General features: G+C 38.8%; 1 protein-coding gene across 5 annotated transcripts in view; it reads right to left on the reverse strand.

Moving 5' to 3' along the window:
- Window positions 1-4,672: 4,672 nt before the first annotated feature.
- Window positions 4,673-21,230, reverse strand: part of LOC136884660 (organic cation transporter protein) — a 257,104-nt gene continuing 240,546 nt past the window's right edge. For 3 of the 5 annotated variants that reach the window (XM_068230176.1, XM_068230175.1, XM_068230178.1), the window contains exons 9-12: window positions 19,363-19,497; window positions 13,234-13,427; window positions 6,420-6,569; window positions 4,673-5,226 (exon numbers count right to left, since the gene is read on the reverse strand). In XM_068230176.1, coding sequence (XP_068086277.1) covers window positions 6,453-6,569; window positions 13,234-13,427; window positions 19,363-19,497 — 446 coding nt within the window. In that variant the 3' untranslated portion in view covers window positions 4,673-5,226; window positions 6,420-6,452. Of the gene's footprint in view, window positions 5,227-6,419; window positions 6,590-13,233; window positions 13,428-19,362; window positions 19,498-21,230 lie in introns of all 5 variants that reach the window. The other 2 variants (XR_011018940.1, XM_068230177.1) reach the window with 2 other exon arrangements.

Genomic DNA, 21,230 nt, shown 5'->3' on the forward strand with positions numbered 1-21,230 from the left:
CATTTCCATCTACATCATTTGTTTTCTCATTCCCTTGTTTCTTAGGTTAACGCAGTTTTTAGTATCTATTATTATTTCAAATTAACACCTGTTTCACTGAATTTTGTCACAATAAGTTGTTTTTTGCTCTGCATATTGATGTAAATATTGTATGTTTGTGCTAAGTTTGTTTCCGTATAGGCTCTCTTTTGTTTGTTTTTTCATTTGCGCTTTCATTATGTTTTTTAGCATTTTTTCAACTCATATTATGTAAATTATTCCAACCCCCCTAATTATTTTTTTTTTTCTTTTTCACTGAAGATGGCTCAAACGAGCCGAAACATGTCTGATCTTGTTTACTCCGTCTAATGACGGAATATATGATGTATTGATTAGGAGGATACTTTCATTTTTCGCCATTGTAAAGTGAGTCAGTGTTGGAGTTCACTAGTTGGACTGAGGATTCAGTAGTGTTAGCTACCATCAGTGTCTCGTGGGTGTCAGAGTATGTGAGTAGAGTATGGTGTGTGTACTGCCTTGGAGAACTGTACATATACTGATGTGGAGTGAACAACTGGAGCTTGGCGGCAGAGGTGCTGTTTGTTTTGTCTGTAGCCTGCCAGAGTCAGAGTACCTGAGCAGAGCACTGTATGTGTACTACCATGGACTGATGAATCAGCAGCTATCGTGAGTAGAATTGGAAGTGTTAATTTTTTTTTTTTTTTTGCTAGGGGCTTTACGTCGCACCGACACAGATAGGTCTTATGGCGACGATGGGATAGGAATGGCCTAGGAGTTGGAAGGAAGCGGCCGTGGCCTTAATTAAGGTACAGCCCCAGCATTTGCCTGGTGTGAAAATGGGAAACCACGGAAAACCATTTTCAGGGCTGCCGATAGTGGGATTCGAACCTACTATCTCCCGGATGCAAGCTCACAGCCGCGCGCCTCTACGCGCACGGCCAACTCGCCCGGTGGAAGTGTTAATAGTCATTGCTGTGAGGAGTATTGTCGTGCTGGTTAGCACTGTTGAGTTGTTACTGTTTGGTAGTCAGTGTTTTCAATTAAATTAAAAAATAAGAGTAAAATATTTCCACCTTTTCAATACAAAATCAAGTAATGTGGGTTACATTACCGTAGAAACATTTACTGAAACTAGTTTCCATCTATGTTTAAGGTCATCATCAGCCAAATCGTGAGTTGCACAATGTACCTGATAGTTCATAGAAATTGTAAAAAAAGTTGTGAAAACACAGTGGTTTGACACTATACATGTGAAAAAGTCAAAATTGTTGTAAAAGTTTTGGGTAATTCATAAAATGCATTGGCTGTTGAAGGAAGAATTCAAGAAAAATAATTTGGGCATTGAAGATTCTTGAGGTTTGTATACAGGGTGAAGCGTAATTCGCACACTCGGGCGTCGCAGCACGACTCCTCACATACCAGCAATAAAAAAATGTCTCTCACAAAATTTCGTCTTGCGAGTACATCCGGCAGAAAAACGATGTTGAAGAGTAGCAATCTGGCAACACTGTAACCACATGTAGGGTAACTACCTCTGTCAGCGGAAGTTAGTCGTATTGTACAGTTGGTGCAGTGGATAGAGTTTTGGGTTAGCATGCAGGAGGTCGAGTGGTCGATCCTGGGTTGAGCCCTTTCCACGTCGTGGGCGTGAATTTATTCGCACCACTTCATCTACTAGATGCAAAACCTGTTTGTTTCAGCTGTCTATTTCTTATTAGTCTAACCAGGTATTAGTTGTTTCAGCGTTACAAAATGTTGTAAATGTAGGATACATGTGACCTCAGAAACGGTGCCTTACTGTATTACAGGAGGTAATGTCAGATGGAAATTAGCAAATAAAAATGCGCCTCAACCCAGGATCAAACCATCGACCTCCTGCATGCCAACCAAAAACTCTACCCACTGCACCAACTTTACAGCACGACGAGAACGTGCTGACAGCGGTAGTTACCCTACATATGGTTACAGTGTTGCCAGATTGCTACTCTTCAACGTCCGTTTTCTACCAGATATACTCGCAAGACGAAAATTTGTAAGAGACACTTTTTTATTGCTGGCATGTGAGGAGTCGCACTGCGACGCCCGAGTGCGCAAATTACGCTTCACCCTGTATATCACTCCTTATGAAGTTCTGATAGTTGTATTGTGATCTGTTGGACTTATTGCAGGTAAGGTCTCATTGGTGATCAAAGTTTCAGATTATGTTTAAAAATACATATAGTTTTCATTGAAGGATAACGAAGATTCTTCAGAATCATGTATCACATGATACGGAGTTCTAAAAGCTGCAAATCATCAATGGTAGTAGTAGTGCTGAGAAAACAATCCATGCACATGCAGTGAACAATGTAAAAAGATGGTAAATAGAAGTCATTCAAAGAGATTAAAATCCTTAAAAAACTGAAAGTAGCGCTTGAAAGTCAAAAAATTTAAAGGTGGAGAAGATTCGCAGTTCAGTACAGGAAAAAATTAAATGCATAAAGTTGTAAATGCCGGCCCCGTGGTGATAGGGGTAGCGTGGCTGCCTCTTACCCGGAGGGATTTTTACCTGGACCTGAGGGCTGGTTCGAGGTCCACTCAGCCTACGTGATTAGAATTGAGGAGCCATCTGATGGTGAGATGGCGACCCCGGTCTAGAAAGCCAAGAATAACGGCCGAGAGGATTCGTCGTGTTGACCACACGACATCTTGTAATCTGCAGGCCTTTGAGCTGATCAGCGGTCGCTTGGTAGGCCAAGGCCCTTCAAGGGCTGTAGTGCCAAGGGGTTGGTATGTGACAGGAAGCAAGATAAAGGAAGGGAGGAGAAATTTTGGAGAGAAATGGGGAGATTCTATGCACTATCAGCTACATGGTACAAGTTGCGATTTGGCTTAGAAGTAAGTCGAAACTAGTTCCAATAAATGTTTCTTCCATAATGTAACCCACATCACTTGATTTTGTATTGAAAAGGTGGAAATATTTTACTCCTAATTTTTAATTTTATTGTAATCACAGTTCAATATGGACCATTCAAAATGAAATTCATATCTCTTAATGTCAGTGTTTAGTTGTTCACTGTGCTTGACTGTGTGAATTACTGGACTTTATCTGGAGTGGAACCAAGGAATAGGAACTCTGACTGTTGCTCCCTCCAGGTCGAGCCTTGTTTATTTATATACACTAGGGCAGGTCCGCGCGCCTGGAGAGAGAGAGAGAGAGAGAGAGAGAGAGAGAGTGTGTGTGTGTGTGTGCGCGCGCGCGCGCACCTTATTTTAATCAAGTTAGAATTGATATGACAGACAGTGTCCCTGGAACATAGGGGTATCGTGCCTGCCTCTTACCCGGGGATCCCGGGTTCGTTTCCTAGCTAGGTCAGCAATTTTTACCTGTATCTGAGGGCTGGTTCAATGTCTACGCAGCCTGCATGATTACATTTGAGGAGCTATCTGATGGTGAGATAGTGGCCCCATTCTAGAAAGCCAAGAATAACGGCCAACAGGATTTGTCGTACTGAACACACAACACCTCATAATCTGCAGGCCCTAGCTTGGTAGGCCATGGCCCTTTGGGCTGTTGCATCACGGGTGTTTGTTTTTTGGTTGTATTATTCAAAACAATACTGCTAGTTATTCTGTTTATTAGTCCTGTAGCTAAATAAATAAAACCACCATTCTTGTTCTATTCTCCACTGACAAAGGCTACAGCTGAAAATTTTGGACCCATGCCTTTCTTTCATGTGTACTTATTCATGCATTCCTACACATTAAGTTGCTGCTCTCCATCTCCTATGCGTACAAAGTGTATTTAAAAAAAAAACCCCAAACTTTTGAAACAGAGCACACATAGCAGCAGGTTTAGACAATAAACTGTCATTTGCCAAATTTCGCTCTAACCGTTAGTTCGCGAGCTACAGCCACTGAAATGAGTATGTGCACAAGCTGTTCATCAGATTAATGCCAAAATGACTTGAAGAAACTTGAAAAGCTTGAAGACCAATGTGTATGTGTGAAACTTTGCGACAAATTTGGCAAAACTTTCACGAAGACATTTCACTTGCTTAGCCAAGCATACAGGAAAGACTATATAAGCTGCACGCGGTGCTATGAGTGGTTTAAGCATTTTGAACACGGCAGCTAATCGGTTGATGACGATCCCAAGCCTGGACGACCTTTCACAACAACGGATGATGACCATGTTGAGAAAGTTTGTACTGTGATTCATGGAAATCATCGTTTAACTGTTCAAGAAGTTGCTAACAAATTAGGATCATACCATCAAATTCTGAGTGTCAAACTAGAGATTCGTGTGTCTGTGCAAAATTCATGCCACACCGAATCACATGTCACTCCTTGTCCGCAGCTATCTAGCAAAACATCACACTACCATTGTGCCCCATCCACTGTATTCTCTGGACTTAGTCCCAGCAGACTTTCTCTTGTTTCCCAAATTTAAAACCACCCTGAAAGGACGCCCTTTCCAAACCATAGAGGAGAATCAGGACAATGTGACAAGAAACTTGAGTGCCATCCCAGAAAGTCTATTCCAGGAGGCTTTTCAAGAATGGAATAAACGATGGGAATGGTGTATTGCCAGTAGGGGAGATTACATTGAGGGGGACAGTGCTTAAAATGTTGTACAATAAGCATTAAAGGTGTTATAGCACAAGTATGGTTAGCACTGTTGAGTGTTTTCAATTAAATTAAAAATTAAGAGTAAAATATTTCCACCTTTTCAATACAAAATCATTTGCATCATTGGTTTCTTTTTGAACACCCCTTCTATTTATTTAGTTCCTTTTAACTTTCATTTCGGAGAAACACGATCAAATTACTATATATGGATGGCATGTAATTAATAGAAATCTTAAGTATTAGGCCTAATTCTTTTTTGTCATCATTTCACTATCTGCTACTGTAGTAATATAGCCTATAATGAGATAAACATCACAAACAAAAAGGCATGCAAGGAATTTATGTCTGCAGGTCAGCACCTTGCCATCCTAGCTGTCAGAAAGCTGCCCTGGTAATTAGATCTAGATCTATTGTCTAAAACAGTAAACGAGCATTTTATTTACATGCATTCACTTGAACTCTATCTTATGCGTCTACGGTAATAGTGGTCACTTCTCCGTTCTCGTGTACAGAGCGATGGATAAGTGTCATCAATACTGAAAAGGTTTCCGTTCGGAGTTATAAGGCAATCACGAGCAGTAAGTTCACCCGTAAGTACTGGACCAGAAAGAAGAGCTGAAAAAGAAGAAAAGGAAACATGAATTAAAGATAATAAAAATGATGATGATGATAATGATTATTATTAGTGATGGGAAAAGTATAAAATAAAAGTCATCAAGCTGGAATTATAGTTACTCAATTACGGATACTAATTTCTTTTTCAACAAGTAATAAATAAAAACTACAGTTACAGTTACTTCACAGAATGTAAGTCTTTAGAAAAGCAGCTCTGATCACAGTAGGAGGCCCGGTAATAAATTTTGTTTGGCTATTTCTAGCCGAGTGCAGCCCTTGTAAGGCAAACCCTCCGATGAGGGTGTGCGGCATCTGAGGAGGCCCGGTGTGAGTCAGCAACATCATAGGGAGCTGCTTTCCATCTTAAACACAATCAGTCCATTTCATTTGACAAGAAAATTCCTTCCTTTGCATTCACATCAAATGTTGAATGTTACAAAAAGTTTTGCATAGTTGTATACCCCTGTTTCATTTATGTATTGTATGAATAACACATCTTTTACTTCAAGAGATGTCAAATAGTGACAATGAAGAACTACAACTAAAATGTTTCCATGCCTCCCCTGAAGGGGGAGGAGGGCCTCTTAGATGGTGACACCGTTTCTCAAGCGGGGAGATTTGTGACGGTAAAGGAAATGCTCGGAGAAGGTGAGGGGGTTGGCGACCGTGGCCTGTACTAGGAACTCTCCCGGCATTCACCTTAGTGCAGGAGAATGGAAAACCATTCTCAGGACAGCTGACGGTTGGGGCAAGCTGTTATGTCCAGCCCTGTCCTGTCTCCCGAAGAGCCGTGGCCACCGCTTCTCTATTTGGTTGGCTGGTCAGAATGCAGAGCTGCTGGACCATGGACCAGCCATGGCCACTTATGAGCTCCTCCTCCTCCTCCTCCTCCTCCTCCTCCAAGTCTCTAGAAAAGCAGCTCTGAGCACAGTAGGAGGCCCGTAATAAATTTTGTTTGGCTATTTCTAGCCGAGTGCAGCCCTTGTAAGGCAAACCCTCCGATGAGGGTGGGCGGCATCTGAGGAGGCCCGGTGTGAGTCAGCAACAACATCATAGGGAGTTGGAATCTTACCACCTGCACCTGCACAATTTGTTCATTCAATTTCAACCAAGAGGGTTTTTAAAGAAAGTCATCTTCTTTCTAGGCCAGTTTTTGTGTGGTTGAGTGTATAAGTTTGATAATATTGCCTTACCATTATGAACAGATCTTCCTACAATCTCCTCCCTTATTTCGGCAGCTCTCCGTCGAGAATCGTTGGACTGTCAAGAAAGAATGCAGCCACTCCTCCAATGACTGTCAGTCCGCCAAATACACTCAGCGATACACATGGTCCAAACATGGCCTATGTAACATACAAGCCATCTATCAAACATTTTAGAGATTACGCACTGTGAAAGGGATGAGAAAAATAAAGGATTCTGTTTAAGGTTCAAATCCAAGACATTACTGAAAGAAGCTTTACAAAATGACCAAATTATCCACCTGCTACACTCAGGATAATTCTCCATGAAACCTCAATTGATGATGATGATGATGATGATGGTAGTAAACTTCTTCTTGTGCTGTCCCCTCACAGAACATTAGTGATAATCACTGGTATGTTTTCCCATATCACAATTACTGTATCATGGATGCTGAACCAGTGTCAAAAGTTCTGCATCCACTCAAGTCCACATTTCCCTTCCATGATTGGTGGTATTCAAAAGATTAATACACTAGTGGAAATTGAAATCCCAACATCAAGATGGAGTTATGCTAGATAAATGAAATTCGGGAGGTGTGTTTGCACATGTAAATATGATGCCTATTCATATTTGTACACTAGTCAACAAAGAGTTTTGCAAGTAGCACCACTATGACCTAGCAAAGCAAGTTTCTTTAAATACGTGCTTTACACTTCGTGACCATTAGTCATTGTCCAGTGTTGACTTTGTGAGATAGGTGCAAGTCAAACATGCCTTTATGGAGATGAAGGAGGCAGTTTCAGCAGCTTACAGGGTTTGAACGAAGCCATGTAATAGGGCTATGAGAAGATGGATGTTCTTTACATGATATTGCAGAAAGACTTGGCAGAGCTGTATTCACAGTGCATCAGTGTTGGCAACCATAATCACGTGAACACACTGTCTCAAGAAGACCAGTGTTCGGCTGCACATGGGCCACTACGAAGAGGGATGACTGCCATATTTGCCGCACGGCTGAGGTGGATCGTACTGCATCTGCAGCAACCATTAGATCTTCAGTTGGCACCAGAGTGACACAGCGAACTGTAATAAATCATTTAACTGAGGGACAGGTTCGAGCCAAATGTCCTGTAGCATTCATATCACTAACCCTGAATCACTGCCATCTCAGATATCAGTGCTGTCATGCTAGAGCTCACTGAAGGGCGGAGTGGAAATCTGTTGTGTTCTCAGATAAGAGCTGTTTCTGTCTTGGTGCCAGTGATGGCTGTAGGTTGGTAAGGAGATCAGGCGAGCGTTTGGAACCAAGCCGCCTGTTGCGTCAACACACTGGACCAACAGTGGGAGTTACAGTCTGGGGAGCGATTTTGTTTGACAGCAGGAGCATTTAAATTTAAGAATTTCATTTTTCAGTCCATATTGAACCAAGATTAATAGATAAGTAAAATTAAACATCCACCTTTTCTATACTAATATTAAATTAAATAACTTATAACATTAGGTTATGTTGAAGTGTCATTCTAATTGGGACTGTCATATTTACAGAGAAACTCTATATGTGGTTCAACCTTTGTATAACATTTCATTTATGATAAGACTTTTTATTTATTTGAGAATCTTACGGTTATAAGTCAAACTCAATACTTTCAAAGTTCTAACTTGAGTGAAAAGAATTATGTTATGTTAACCGTTGTTCTAATCATGACTTCAAGATTTTGAAATTGTGATTATTTGCAATTTTCCCCAGATACTTTTAGGGGCATCATAAGTCCCATTTTAAGAGTGTTTGTATGTGCATTGATATAATGATGATATGTTTATTTACGATTGCCTATTCTCATATTTGGCTGAAGATTACATTCGCCAGCATCGAAACTAGTTCTAAGTAAATGTTATAACTTATTTAGTTTAATATTAATATTGAAAAGATGGATTTTTAATTTTACTTATCTATTAGCAGGAGCACTCTTGTCATTATCCCAAGAACCTTGGCAACAGATTTGTACGTCAGACTGGTGATTGAACTGGTTGTGCTGACATTCATTCTCAGTATTCAAAGGAGTGTTTTTCAAAAGGATAATGCTTGACCTTGTTCTGCTGCTGTCACCCAATGTGCTCTACAGAGTGTTGACCAACTGCCTTGGCCTGCGAGATCACCAGACCTTCCCCCCATTGAACATGTGTGGGACATTATGGAACGACAAATCCAGCGTCATCTAACACCAGCATTAACCGTTGCTGGTTTGACTGACCACGTACAAAAGGTGTGGAACTCCATCCTACAAAATGACGTAAGGCACCTGCACAACACAATGCCTGCATTCAAAATCATGTCGACTACGGCAGTTATTAACGTACCACCTTGTCACTTGTCATTTCGTGCATACTTGAAACTGTAACCTGGAACTTTAATGAAATAAATATGTTACCTAGACAATTGCTTTGCCCAAATATTCTTCTTCTTCTTCTTCTTGTACCATATCCTCATCAGATGTCGGCTATCATCAGGGCGATCTCATTCTTGTTCTCAGCAACTTGGAAAAATGTGGCCGTACTGAACCCATACTATTCTCTTAGATTCCGTAGCAAAGATATCCTCCTTATTTTCCTACTTCTCCTTCCATCAGTTTTACCCTGTAATATATTGCATTCCTCTAAACTAATGTTTTCTTGGAGTTGGGATTTCCTTTTTCACAAGTGTATTTAATGCCTTTTCTTATGATGTCGACAGTTATGAAAATATGCAGCGATATGTGCCATGCAGCAGCATGCGACCAAGGTAAGATTGAGGGGAATGATTTGTCAAGAATGAAGCCACACTTTCCAGTGGCAACTTAAATGTAACTTAAAAAGTTTTTCAGTCTATCGAACACATAAGTTCACTATAAATACAGTAAAACCTCATGAAGACATTTCTGCAGAGAACAAAAAAATACGTCGTGTATCCCCGAGTACAGTGAAACCTATATCCACCATTTCTAAAAATGAGAGAAAAATATTAAAAGGTGTGAAAAACATGAGAGAACAAATATGAACACCTTTCCTGCTGGGACTTATAAAATAACAAGTACACTGAAAGGTTTGAAAAACACCAAACAACAAATATGAAAACCCCATATGCATGGGAGCCAATAAAAATATCTGAGTATTATTGCAGATCGCACTGTTTCTAAAACAAATGTTAGTAGAAGCCTTTTATTTCGGAGCAGTGGATTATTAAACATTACTTTCTGGTCGCATTCTTAGACAATGAAATGGAGGTTACACTCATCCACGTGCAACTGAAAGGAATCAGGAGAAATTACTTTGACCACCATTTTAAAAAACTTCTACCTATAGTTGAATGATCGAGTCGAAACTCGAAGGTGCGAGTGCAACATTCGCGACCTCTGCGCGCTTAAAGATGCGGATGCCAGTCCGGTTTCTGAAAGATTTTTAAAATTTTGTCTTCATTAACCCTCAAACACACGCGTATGAGGTGGAATCCACCCCATGTCATTTTATTTCCTAGTGAAATGTATAAATAACTTTTCTGTGCTCTCCCCGCTCTTGTACCTTTCTGGCTGGATCCCCGCAAAAGGAGTCATTCTTACATAATCTATCTTAAAATCTCTCAATTAATACAGTAATTCATATTTTTCAGTACAATGATATGTGGGGTGGAAAGCACCCCCACGCGTGTGTCTGCGTCCTAAGATCTGGCGCGTGTGCTTGAGGGTTAAGTAAGGAATTTCATGACTTTTCCCGTATCCATAACTAGGCTATCTCAAGACTAATGTACCATGCTAGTCAATTTCACACGATTATGTTCCTAACCCAGGCTACCATACCAAAAACTTCACTGTACCACTCAACACAAAATACATTTCTAACTTCTGAATGGAATGTGAAATACAAGCGAATATATAGGCTCACTTTTTCCGTTATCACGCAACTGTGGCAACAGCTTTTACCTGAGTTGTAAATCACGTTTCTTTCACAAGGGATGATAAACAACATTTTCAGAGCTAGGGAAAATGTGATCATGCTCATAGTAAGTGGTAATAGTGAAAATTCATGATGCTATAGGTATGTTTATATGTTCCTAATCCAGATATAGGCTACCGTATCAGGGACAAATATTCGCTACACTTCTTCGTACCACTCAACAAAAAATAAAATTTCTAATTTCTGAATGGAATGTGAAATACAAGACAAATAGACTCACTGTGTTATTCAGCAATCCTGCCGCTAACCGGCAAGCAAAAGTGAACATTCCTGAGGCTAACGGCTTGCTCCCCAAACGTGCAAATTATTCTGTGAAGTTCAGGAATTTAAGGCCTTTTTTCCGTAATCACGCAACTGTGGCGATGGATATTATCCAAGTTGGAAATCACGTTTGCTTCACAAGGGATGACAAATAACATTTTCAAGGCTAGGAAAAATGTGATTGTAATAAGCGGTAATAAGCAAAAATTCGTGGCACGATAAGCGAGGTATTTTTATATAGATTTAATAGGGTGAGAATCGGGACTTTGAATTTAAGACGTGCTAAGCGAGAAAACATGTTAATGAGGAATGCACTAAGGAGGATTCACTGTATTACACTATAAGATACCTGTAAGAAAGACCACTGTTACACAATGAATAAAAATTAAATAGTCTTTTTTAGTAGTGTGTATTTTTATTCATAGTATAATAGTGTATCTTTTGCAGGTATGTTATAGTGTACTCTTTATACTGAACTTGTGTGTTCAAGAGACTGAAAAGCTTTTTAAGTTACATTTGAGAGTATTGAGTCACAGTCATACGGTTAACTGTCAGCTGACTATGACAGGCTGATAATTAAGGAATGGCACGGAAGACAGAATCTAAACATAACTATCCGCTAGTACAGTAGGGTTTGATGTGCAATGATGTTGATTGTGGGTGTGTTTTTTTTCATTTTTTTTTTTTTTCATGTCACATTAATGCATCAAAGGTGGCCTCCACGGTATGCACTAGGCATGAGTCTTTGTAGGTGTGCTATTTACCAACTGATGAGTCCAATTTAGCACACTGGGGTGAAAAGCTGGCAAGCAGGAATAAGTTAGCTGGAAAATTTATAATGTCCAATAAAGGACCAACTATATTGGTATTATAAATTAACTCATTTAGGACAAATATTTCAGGTTCCCTATGGGAATCAACATCTATATCATAAGTGGTACGTTCTGAGCTGTCAGTGGAGAGATGGCGAGGAATGGCATTAGTAGACAAGTTTGAGTGGTGTCTTTCAAAGTAGGAAAGATCACAATATAAAGATATTGGAGCAAATATTCATTTATAGGAAGTGGAGTTAGTTATTGGAATAACTTACCAAGGACGATGCTCGATAAATTTCCAATTTCTTTGCAATCATTTAAGAAAATGCTAGGAAAACAACAGATAGGGAATCTGCCATGTGGGCGACTGCACTAAATGTAGATCAGTAGTGATTGATTGATTGATTGATTGATTGATTGATTGATTGATTGATTGATTGATTGATCTGTACCCTTTATTTACATTCCTATTTATGTTATTACCCCACGGCACTTTTTTAATGCCCTTGAAAGGGCCTTGGCCTGCCCAGTAACCGCTGCTCAGCCCGAAGGCCTGCAGATTACGAGGGGTCGTGTGGTCAGCACGATGCATCCTCTCGGCTGTTATTCTGGGCTTATGAGACCGGGGCCGCCATCTCACCATCAGATAGCTCCTCAATTTTAATCACGTAGGCTGAGTGGACCTCGAACCAGCCCTCAGGTTGAGAGAAAAATCTCTGACCTGACCGGGAATCGAACCCGGGGCCTCCGGGCGAGATGCAGGCATGCTACCCCTACACCACGGGGGCTGGCATTTATGTTATTACGGCAATGAAAATCTTTGTAATCGGTCGGTCTATACCCTTTATTTACATTCCTATTTATATGATTACCCCAATGAGGATGTTTGTGTTAGCACCCAGATACTTACAATAATCCCCAAAATTAAATTTCACCCCATCAACGCAGTAGTTAAAACTGAGAGGACTTTTCCTATTAGTGAAACTCACAACCTGACTTTTAACCACATTTATCATCACACCATTGCCTCTGGCCATCTCACAACATTATCGAGGTCATTTTGCAGTACAATCTTATAGCTTATTTATTGCTCTATACAGAATAACATCATCCACAAAAAGCTTGACTGTGCCATACGCTGCTGTTAAATCAACAAATACCACTCCTGCCACCTTATGAGCTGAATGAATGATGAATGAGGGTTATGACCTATTCGAGAAGGTCCTTGTGCTGGATGAACATGGCCCCAATAGATTTCTCGATAATATTGCTTTCGAGAAAGATTCTCGCGTGCCATGTATTCTCAAGCTGACAAATCATTATGATACAAATTATACTGCGCAAATTGATCAAGAGAGGAAGAACATTTATAAAGGGTGCATTCCTTTCCTAAAAGAGAAATATCATGAACACTACAGGTGCCGTTAGTTCGTTGTTTGTGGCCCTCTCGCGAGGAGCTATGTATTAGTCCGTGGTCCGAGTTCTTGTAATAATGGGTATTTCACATCAAGTTGATTATAGAGAGCATCACCACCGACCCCATGGCCATCCTCCACCATCATGTTTATGTGAAGAAATGTTGGAAAATAATTTATCATATTTTATCAAATATAAATCAAACTGTGTTCATAACCGAGTATCAGCGTTGATTGAATTTTAATACACTGTGTCTTGTGGAAACTAGATCAGTACACTCGTAAACAAATGTCTTTTCTCTCAAGGATCTACAGATATTTACAAGATATCAAAATTTACTTACAAGAGACCCAATAAACGGAGCTGATAGTAGACACACTCTTGCAATAGTAACAGCTGAAAACATCCAAGACTTTTTGCGACCAGCTGGTATCACTTCTGCTGATGACACCGTGAGCAATGTCAATGAGGTACCTATGGCTATGCGGCCCATCATAGCCAACAGTAGTAAGAGGGAAAATCCCCAGGTGTCATTGCCTATAAGAAAGGGAATAAAAACATCCTTTACAAACAATATGAACAACAAGTAGAGGGCCATGCTATAAATCAGACAAACTTGAATATGAATTACTTTGCTAAGTGACCTGAGAATGGAAGAGTGACTCATCCAAGCAACATTTTCTTCAGTGATAAATTTCAATGCCATAGTGAATCACTCTTCCTCACAGTTTATTCTTTGCTCAGCTTGAGTAAAAAGATCACTCTAAGTACCTAGGTGTTAATATAAGGAAAGATCTCCCTTGGGGTACCAATCTCTGCACATGATTATGAGGGTATTTAAGGGTTGCAGTAAGGATGTAAAGGAGAGGACGTGTAAGTCTCTGCTAAGACCCCAATTACAGTATGGTTCCAGTGTATGGGATTACTTGACATACGAATTGGAAAAAATCCAAAGGAAAGGCAGCTCAATTTGTTCTGTGTGATTTCTGATAAAAGAGTAGCATTATGAAAATGTTGCAAAGTTTGGGCTGGGAAGACTTGGGAGTAAGGAGACAAGCTGCACGATTAAGCGGTATGTTCGGAGCTGATGGAACGGTATTCTAACTTAAAATTAGAAGTAAATTACAGAAGCAATTATTGACAAAACTTTACCAACATTTTATTGCTTTTTGTGGATGATAAGACTTGCTATATATCTTTGGTATTCCAATTGAAAAAACTGTTTGTCAACACAACTGACTACTGCAGGCTTCCCTTTTCACTGCTCATCATTGTTGATAAACACTATACTTTCTGTTTTTTCTTTCTTTCCTAATCCGTTCACCCTCCAGGATTGTTTTTTTTTCCTCAGACTCGGTGAGCAATTCTACCTCTACCGCCTCAAGGGCAGTGACCTGGAGCGACAGAATTTCGGTCGGGGAATACAACTGGGGAGGAGGACCAGTACATCACCCAGGCGACTTCACCTGCTATACTGAACAGGGGCCTTGTGGGGGATGGGAAGATTGGAAGGGATAGACATGGAAGAGGAAAGGAAGCGGCCGTGACCTGGCATTTGCCTGGAAGAGAAGTGGGAAACCACTTTGAGAATGGCTGAGATGGGAATCAAACCCCCCTCTACTCAGATGTCCTCTCGAGGCTGAGTGGATCCCGTTCCAGCCCCCATACCACTTTTCAAATTTTGTGGCAGAGCCGGCAATCAAACACCGGCCTCCAGGGGTGGCAGCTAATCACGCTAACCACCACACCACAGAGGCAGACATAAACACTACACACACTCTAAAAATACTGCACACTATCATCCCCTCTACACTTATGTAAATAATAACTGTTATCTTTCGTGCAAAGTGTATGATGCGTTCAGCACAACCAAGTCTGTTAATCTTTGTTTACTATTTTACTGCATACTGCAATACATCTAATTTTAAGTTTCTAAATATTACTATATTGTGAAAGAAATGTGTCAATTAAGCAGAAATATTTTTCCAAAGTTTTAAAGGGTAAACTGGGGTTCGTTAATTATGTGGTGGCATCTATTATGCAAATAAATACAGTTATTTCATCCTCTAACAGAAATTGCATGCACAGTTTATAGCCAAATAGGTTTGTAACCTAGCATTAACTGTCCGGCTCCATGGCTAAATGGTTAGCATGCTGGCCTTTGGTTGCAAGGGACCCGGGTTTAATTTCTGTCCAGTTCATGAATTTTAATCATCATTGGTTAATTTTGCTGGCACGGGGGCTGTGTGTATGTGTCGTTTTCCTCATTATTTCATCCTCTTCACGACGTGCAGGTCACCTACGGGAATCAAATCAAAAGACCTGCACCTGGCAAGCTGAACATGACCTCAGACTCTCCGGCCACTAAAAGCCATACGCCATTTCATTTCACAGCATTAACAACGTTTCTCCGAGTAGTAGTCTCACTAGACGGCAGCAGCATTCAGAGCATGCTCTTGTCAGCAGCTCGCCTAAGCGAGACCAGGGTGCAACTGGTTTTTGGCATCTTAAACACGTAACAACATGACGTCTTTACGACAACAATCATGGCCACACCGCCAACTAGTTCAGTCAATAGCCATCAAGGTACTTCATTTCATTTTGAAGTGTAAATATTGTTTCTGTAAAGTGTTCATTATTAATCATTGAAATAAAAGTTTCATTTATGTGTAACATTGGCTAATGACTCTATGCATTATGAGGGGGTACCAAAAAAATTTTTAAAAAGCTATATATATTTTCAAATTTACAAACAACCTTATCCTTTTCAAAATACCCTCCATTACAACTAATACATTTGTCCCACCGGTGCTTCCACTGTTCAAAACAATTTTTGTAGCCACCTTTAGAAATGGCTGACAGCTTTTATCTTGACCTCTTTAATGTTGCAAAATGGTGTCCTTTCATGCCCCTTTTCATGCGTAGAAATAAGAAAAAGTCGCACGGAGCCAGATGAAGCATAGGGCAGCGGAACCATGCCATTTTTAGCCAAAAACTGTCTAACAGAGATGGCTGTGTGTGTAGGTACGTTGTCGTGGTGGACGAACCAGTCTCCTGTCTGCCACAAATCAGTTTCATTTGACGAACACTGTTGCGCGATCTTCTTAAAACTTCCCAATAAGAGGTTTGCACGTTGTTCACTTAAACTTGGCATCATAATGAACAAAACAAGAACAAAACAGCGCTAGCAAAAACAATCACTGCAGATGAACAGAACAAGCCAGGTTGCCAATACAGGCGGCACTCAACTGGCAATGTGTTGCGTTATACACGCCTAGTGGCAGAAATGCGTACTACACAATCTTCGCACACGGCAATGTTATTCTGGTGTTTTTTTTTTTTTTTTTTTTTTTTTGTACCCTCTCATATAGCATAACCAGTCATGTGTATAGCCAACCTACAGTCTGCTACCAGAGCCAATCATCGTTGCTTAAATTTAATTAACACGTGTGCTACAGTATGAAAATTCACTTCATCTCTTCAACAACAGCAACTGACATATTGGCTAAATGATTATATGAGAGACAAACTGAATAATAGACATATTACCTCACAAATTATGTAATAGACAAATTTATTAAATGCCTGACAGACTGGCCATTGAATTAAGAAACAGGCAAACTGACAGGTTATCAACATAACAGACAAAGCAAATGAATGAATGAATGAATGAATGAATGAATGAATAAATACACTTCTCTCCCAGTCATGGAGAGCATATTCATTTATTGTAATCTAAAACAATACATGTAGTTAAATTTGAACGTACTCCAAGCCAACAAACCAATAACCAAAAGCAAGATACAAAAAAATTCAAAGATATTAAAATTCGTTAACAGTTAGATAATGTTCGTATATACTGCAAACCACATACATATTATACATCAATAGAGTAAAATAATATATTATTATTGGTCCACCTTTTCAATACAAAATGAAAATTACATAGGGACTAGTTTCGACCTAGTAATAGGTCATCATCAGCCTGAAGTAAATTAAAGCGTAAATATCGAAGAAAACATAAACAATGTAAACACAAGTACAGTCTTTTTAAAGGTACATACCATGTGGGAAGTTGAGTAGAGATATATTAAAAATAATAACTCTTCCAATTGACGAAGCACTGAGCGGAAGTTATGTAAAGTTCGGTGCGCCGTATATTATAAAAGACCACTGTGCACTAAATGATGTAATAAAGAAGAAGAGTAGGTTGAATGCTGGCTTCTTCTTAGCTGATGTATATTCGAAGAAGATTACGTCGTATTTTATAAGGTATTGAAAGACGTCAAAATACATGGATGTTGGAAAGGCTCTTCATTTTTTGGAACAAGGCAATTGTTGCGCAAGGAGGCTTAGGAAACCAGAGAAGCGCTATATTATGTTAAAAAATAGAGATCCTTAAAAAAGTCCCGTGCGTCGTATAAATTGTGGAAATGGAAATCGAAAAAACTTGGTTCTTAAGCGATAATGTTGTTCATTCAGAGATCAATTGAAAATAAATAATCGTTACATTGTCTTCTCAAGATGTTTATAAACTAGAATTAATAGACGATGCGAAGTATGATACTAGGAGAAAGCTCTTCTGCTTCTGGAATCTTGAAGGACGATGGATGTTTCACGAGGTGGAATAACATATATGGAGTTAAATAAAGGTGGATATAAATTCGCAGTTCAATGCGGACCATAAATTTGATTCTTTTTTTATTAGCTGAAGAGAGAAACGGATTTTTTTTTTTTTTTTTTTTTTTTTTACATAACTTCCGCTCAGTGCTTCATCAATTGGAAGAGTTATTATTTTTAATATATCTCTACTCAACTTCCCACATGGTATGTACCTTTAAAAAGACTGTACTTGTGTTTACATTGTTTATGTTTTCTTTGATATTTACTCTTTAATTTACTTCAGGCTGATGATGACCTATTACTAGGTCGAAACTAGTCCCTATGTAATTTTCATTTTGTATTGAAAAGGTGGACCAATAATAATATATTATTTTACTCTATTGTAATCACAGTTCAATACGGATCTATCATTATGAAACTTATTTCTTTTAATTATATTATACATCCTTATAAAAACAGCGAACAGACCCCCCCCCCCGCCCAAGTCAGGGAGAACTGCCCACTGGGGAGGGGGAGAAGGTCCGCCCGCCGTGATCATTGCACACACATGCAACCAGGATTATTAATTACAGAAAATTGAATATATTTAACTCCACACGACCGATTGGAAACAATGAACGGACATCCCCCCCCAGCCACGGATGGCCTCCAACCCGGGGGAGAAACCGTCTGATCATCACATCCATCGCTGTCACATGTCACTGGTTCTGTTCAATTTTGAAATGCCTCTCACTTGTAACTGATACCACATTCAATTATAATTTACTACCACAGACATATTCTTTAATAGTTACTTAAATATAGCTTTGAACGTATACAACCTTATCCTTATGAGGTATTTCCTGGATTTTAACTAAGTTGTACAGTTTACTATGCATCTGTCTTCTACTTAACACAGCTTCTCAATTTTTATACACGGCCCTTCCGACCCCTTTATAATAAGGCAAGACACCAGCCAACATTTTGAAACAATAATGAAGAAAGGGACCGCTAGATTGAGAAGATATTGAGAATGCTGCAATTTCTAAAGCCTTAAATTTCATTGGTGTTTTTTCTCCTTGTCACAGGCTTTTTGCCTGCAGGTTATATCAGGCTTGGTTTCACAAAAATGTTTGCTCCCGCTCTCCTCCTGACCAATTTGATGTGATGGGTTTCTACTAGGATGATTTTGACAGCAATTTCAAACTGTTTTGTCATTTTTACTAAACCAATAATTTGTAAACTATGAGGTCCACAACCTCACCATGTGCTACTATTATTCATTTCCATCTGCATCATTTGTTTTCTCATTCCCTTGTTTCTTAGGTTAACGCAGTTTTTAGTTTCAATTATTATTTTAAATTAACACCTGTTTTCACTGAATTTTGTCGCAATAAGTTGTTTTTTTCTCTGCATATTGATGTAAATATTGTATGTTTTTGCTAATTTTGTTTCTGTCTAGGCTCTCTTTTGTTTGTTTTTTCATTTGCTCTTTCATTATGTTTTTTAGCATTTTTTCAACTTATATTATGTAAATTATTCCAACCCCCCTAATTTTTTCACTGAAGATGGCTCAAGCGAGCCGAAACATGTTTGAATTTGTTTGCTCCGTCTAATGACGGAATATATGATGTATTGAATTAGGAGGATACTCTCATTTTTCGCCATTGTAAAGTAAGTTGTACAGTCCAGGACACCTCTTCCGTAACTACATGTAATTATCTCTGTTTTCTTTATATTTCTTTTCCCAAATACCTCCAATAATATTAAATAATTTTGAGACTAAGCAAATGATACAATGAATTACAAATCCCAAGAAACATGAATGTACACAGCTTCTGTGAGTAGAAGAGAGAGAGAGATTGGTCACCTTCTAATGGTAAGGTCCAACTGAGAAAGCAGGCTCCTCCACCAATGATATTGATACAGCCAAGTGCTCTCCACTTGTGCTTGATCCTCAGCAGTAGAACAATACCCACAAGAACACCAGCAACCTCAGCAGAACCTGGGAGAAACAAGTTATTCAGAAAATAGATCATGGACAGCAGGGCTATAATATTGCTAATGAAGTCACCAAAAAGGATAACATTCATTTTCTTCTAAAAACCAAGATTTTATAATTATGCATGCGGGAAATAAAGGCACCCTACTCAATATATATGAAAACATCTATTTTCATCTTGATCTAAGAAACAATCCAATTCTCAAGCAAAACACTTGATATCATACATTCAATTATTATTATTATTATTATTATTATTATTATTATTATTATTTTCCCTTAAAAATTATAAAGCACCGGGAGAGAACCAAATCGTCGCAGAGGTATGGAAGAATGCTAATGACCAAACCGTTCAGAATCTACATAAACATCTTATAGATATTTGGAATACTGCTACAATGCCTGAAGAGTGGAATATGGCAATAATTCAACCATTGCATAAAAAGGGCGATAGATCTGATCATTATTATTATCATTATTGGATATTACATATAAGATTTTATCTAAGATTATCTATAACAGAATACAGGGTCATCTTGACTGTGAACTAGGGGAATATCAAGGTGGATTTCGTCCAGGAAGAAGCTACCCTGACCAAATCATCAGTTTAAAATGGATTATGAAACATCATAGATCTAGAAACAAAAATTTAGTTATTACGTTTGTTGATTTTCAAAAGGCGTATGATAGTATACATCGTGAATCATTGTTGAATGTCCTTCAGGAATTTGGTCTACATTCCAAACTTATTAGCCTGATTGGTATGACTCTTAAGAATACTCAATCTAAAGTTAGATTCAGAAATGAGTTATCTAAATCATTTACAATTACAACAGGCCTCCGCCAGGGAGATGGACTTTCACCATTATTGTTGAATTGTGTATTGGAAAAGGTCATGCGAGAGTGGACTAAGGTATGTCCTCCAAAAGTCAAAATTGGAAAAAATATCAAACTAAATTGCTTGGCATTCGCGAATGATCTTGCGATACTGGCAAATGGTTTCGAAGAGGCTAAAGTTCAATTGGAAGAACTTGCAAATGTAGCGAAAAAAGTTGGACTGCAAATTTCGTATGATAAAACAAAAATAATGCCTACTTTCAGAACTTTAAGTTCAGAGCTATTATTAAATAATAATAAACGAATTGAAATTGTAAGTACATTTAAATATTTGGGTGAAAATCTCACTTGGAATTGCAATGAAAAACCATCAGTAGAGAGCAGAATATATAAACTGAAGCAGGCACAATGGATAACTTGGCCTACATACAAAAAGAAATGTCTTTCGATTAATGCTAAATTTAGGCATTATAACTCTGTTATTAAACCAGAAGCAACTTATGCTTGTGAAACATTATTTAAACTCAATACTACATCAACAACAGAACGCTTACAACGAGTTGATCGAAGGATACTCAGGACGATCATAAACAAGAAACATCAGGTGGATGGACAGTGGAGATTGTTGCCGAATGAGGTTATCTATCGGGAAAATGAGTCCATCACAGACACGATGAGAAAAAGAAGAATTGCCTTTTTTTGTCATATATTTCGACTAAGTGATAACAGAGTTTTAAAACAATTATTTAATTACTTTTGGAATAGTAAATCAAAAAACAATTGGTTTAAAGAAGTTCAAAGTGATTTGGAGAAGTTGAATATTACCATGCAAACCATAGAAAACAGAGGCGAGAAAAGTATTTTGAAGAATAAATGCATCAGGCTTCCTCTGACCACTA

The sequence above is a fragment of the Anabrus simplex genome, chromosome 13 (genome assembly GCF_040414725.1).
Source record: "Anabrus simplex isolate iqAnaSimp1 chromosome 13, ASM4041472v1, whole genome shotgun sequence".
Classification (NCBI taxonomy): Eukaryota; Metazoa; Arthropoda; class Insecta; order Orthoptera; family Tettigoniidae; genus Anabrus; species Anabrus simplex.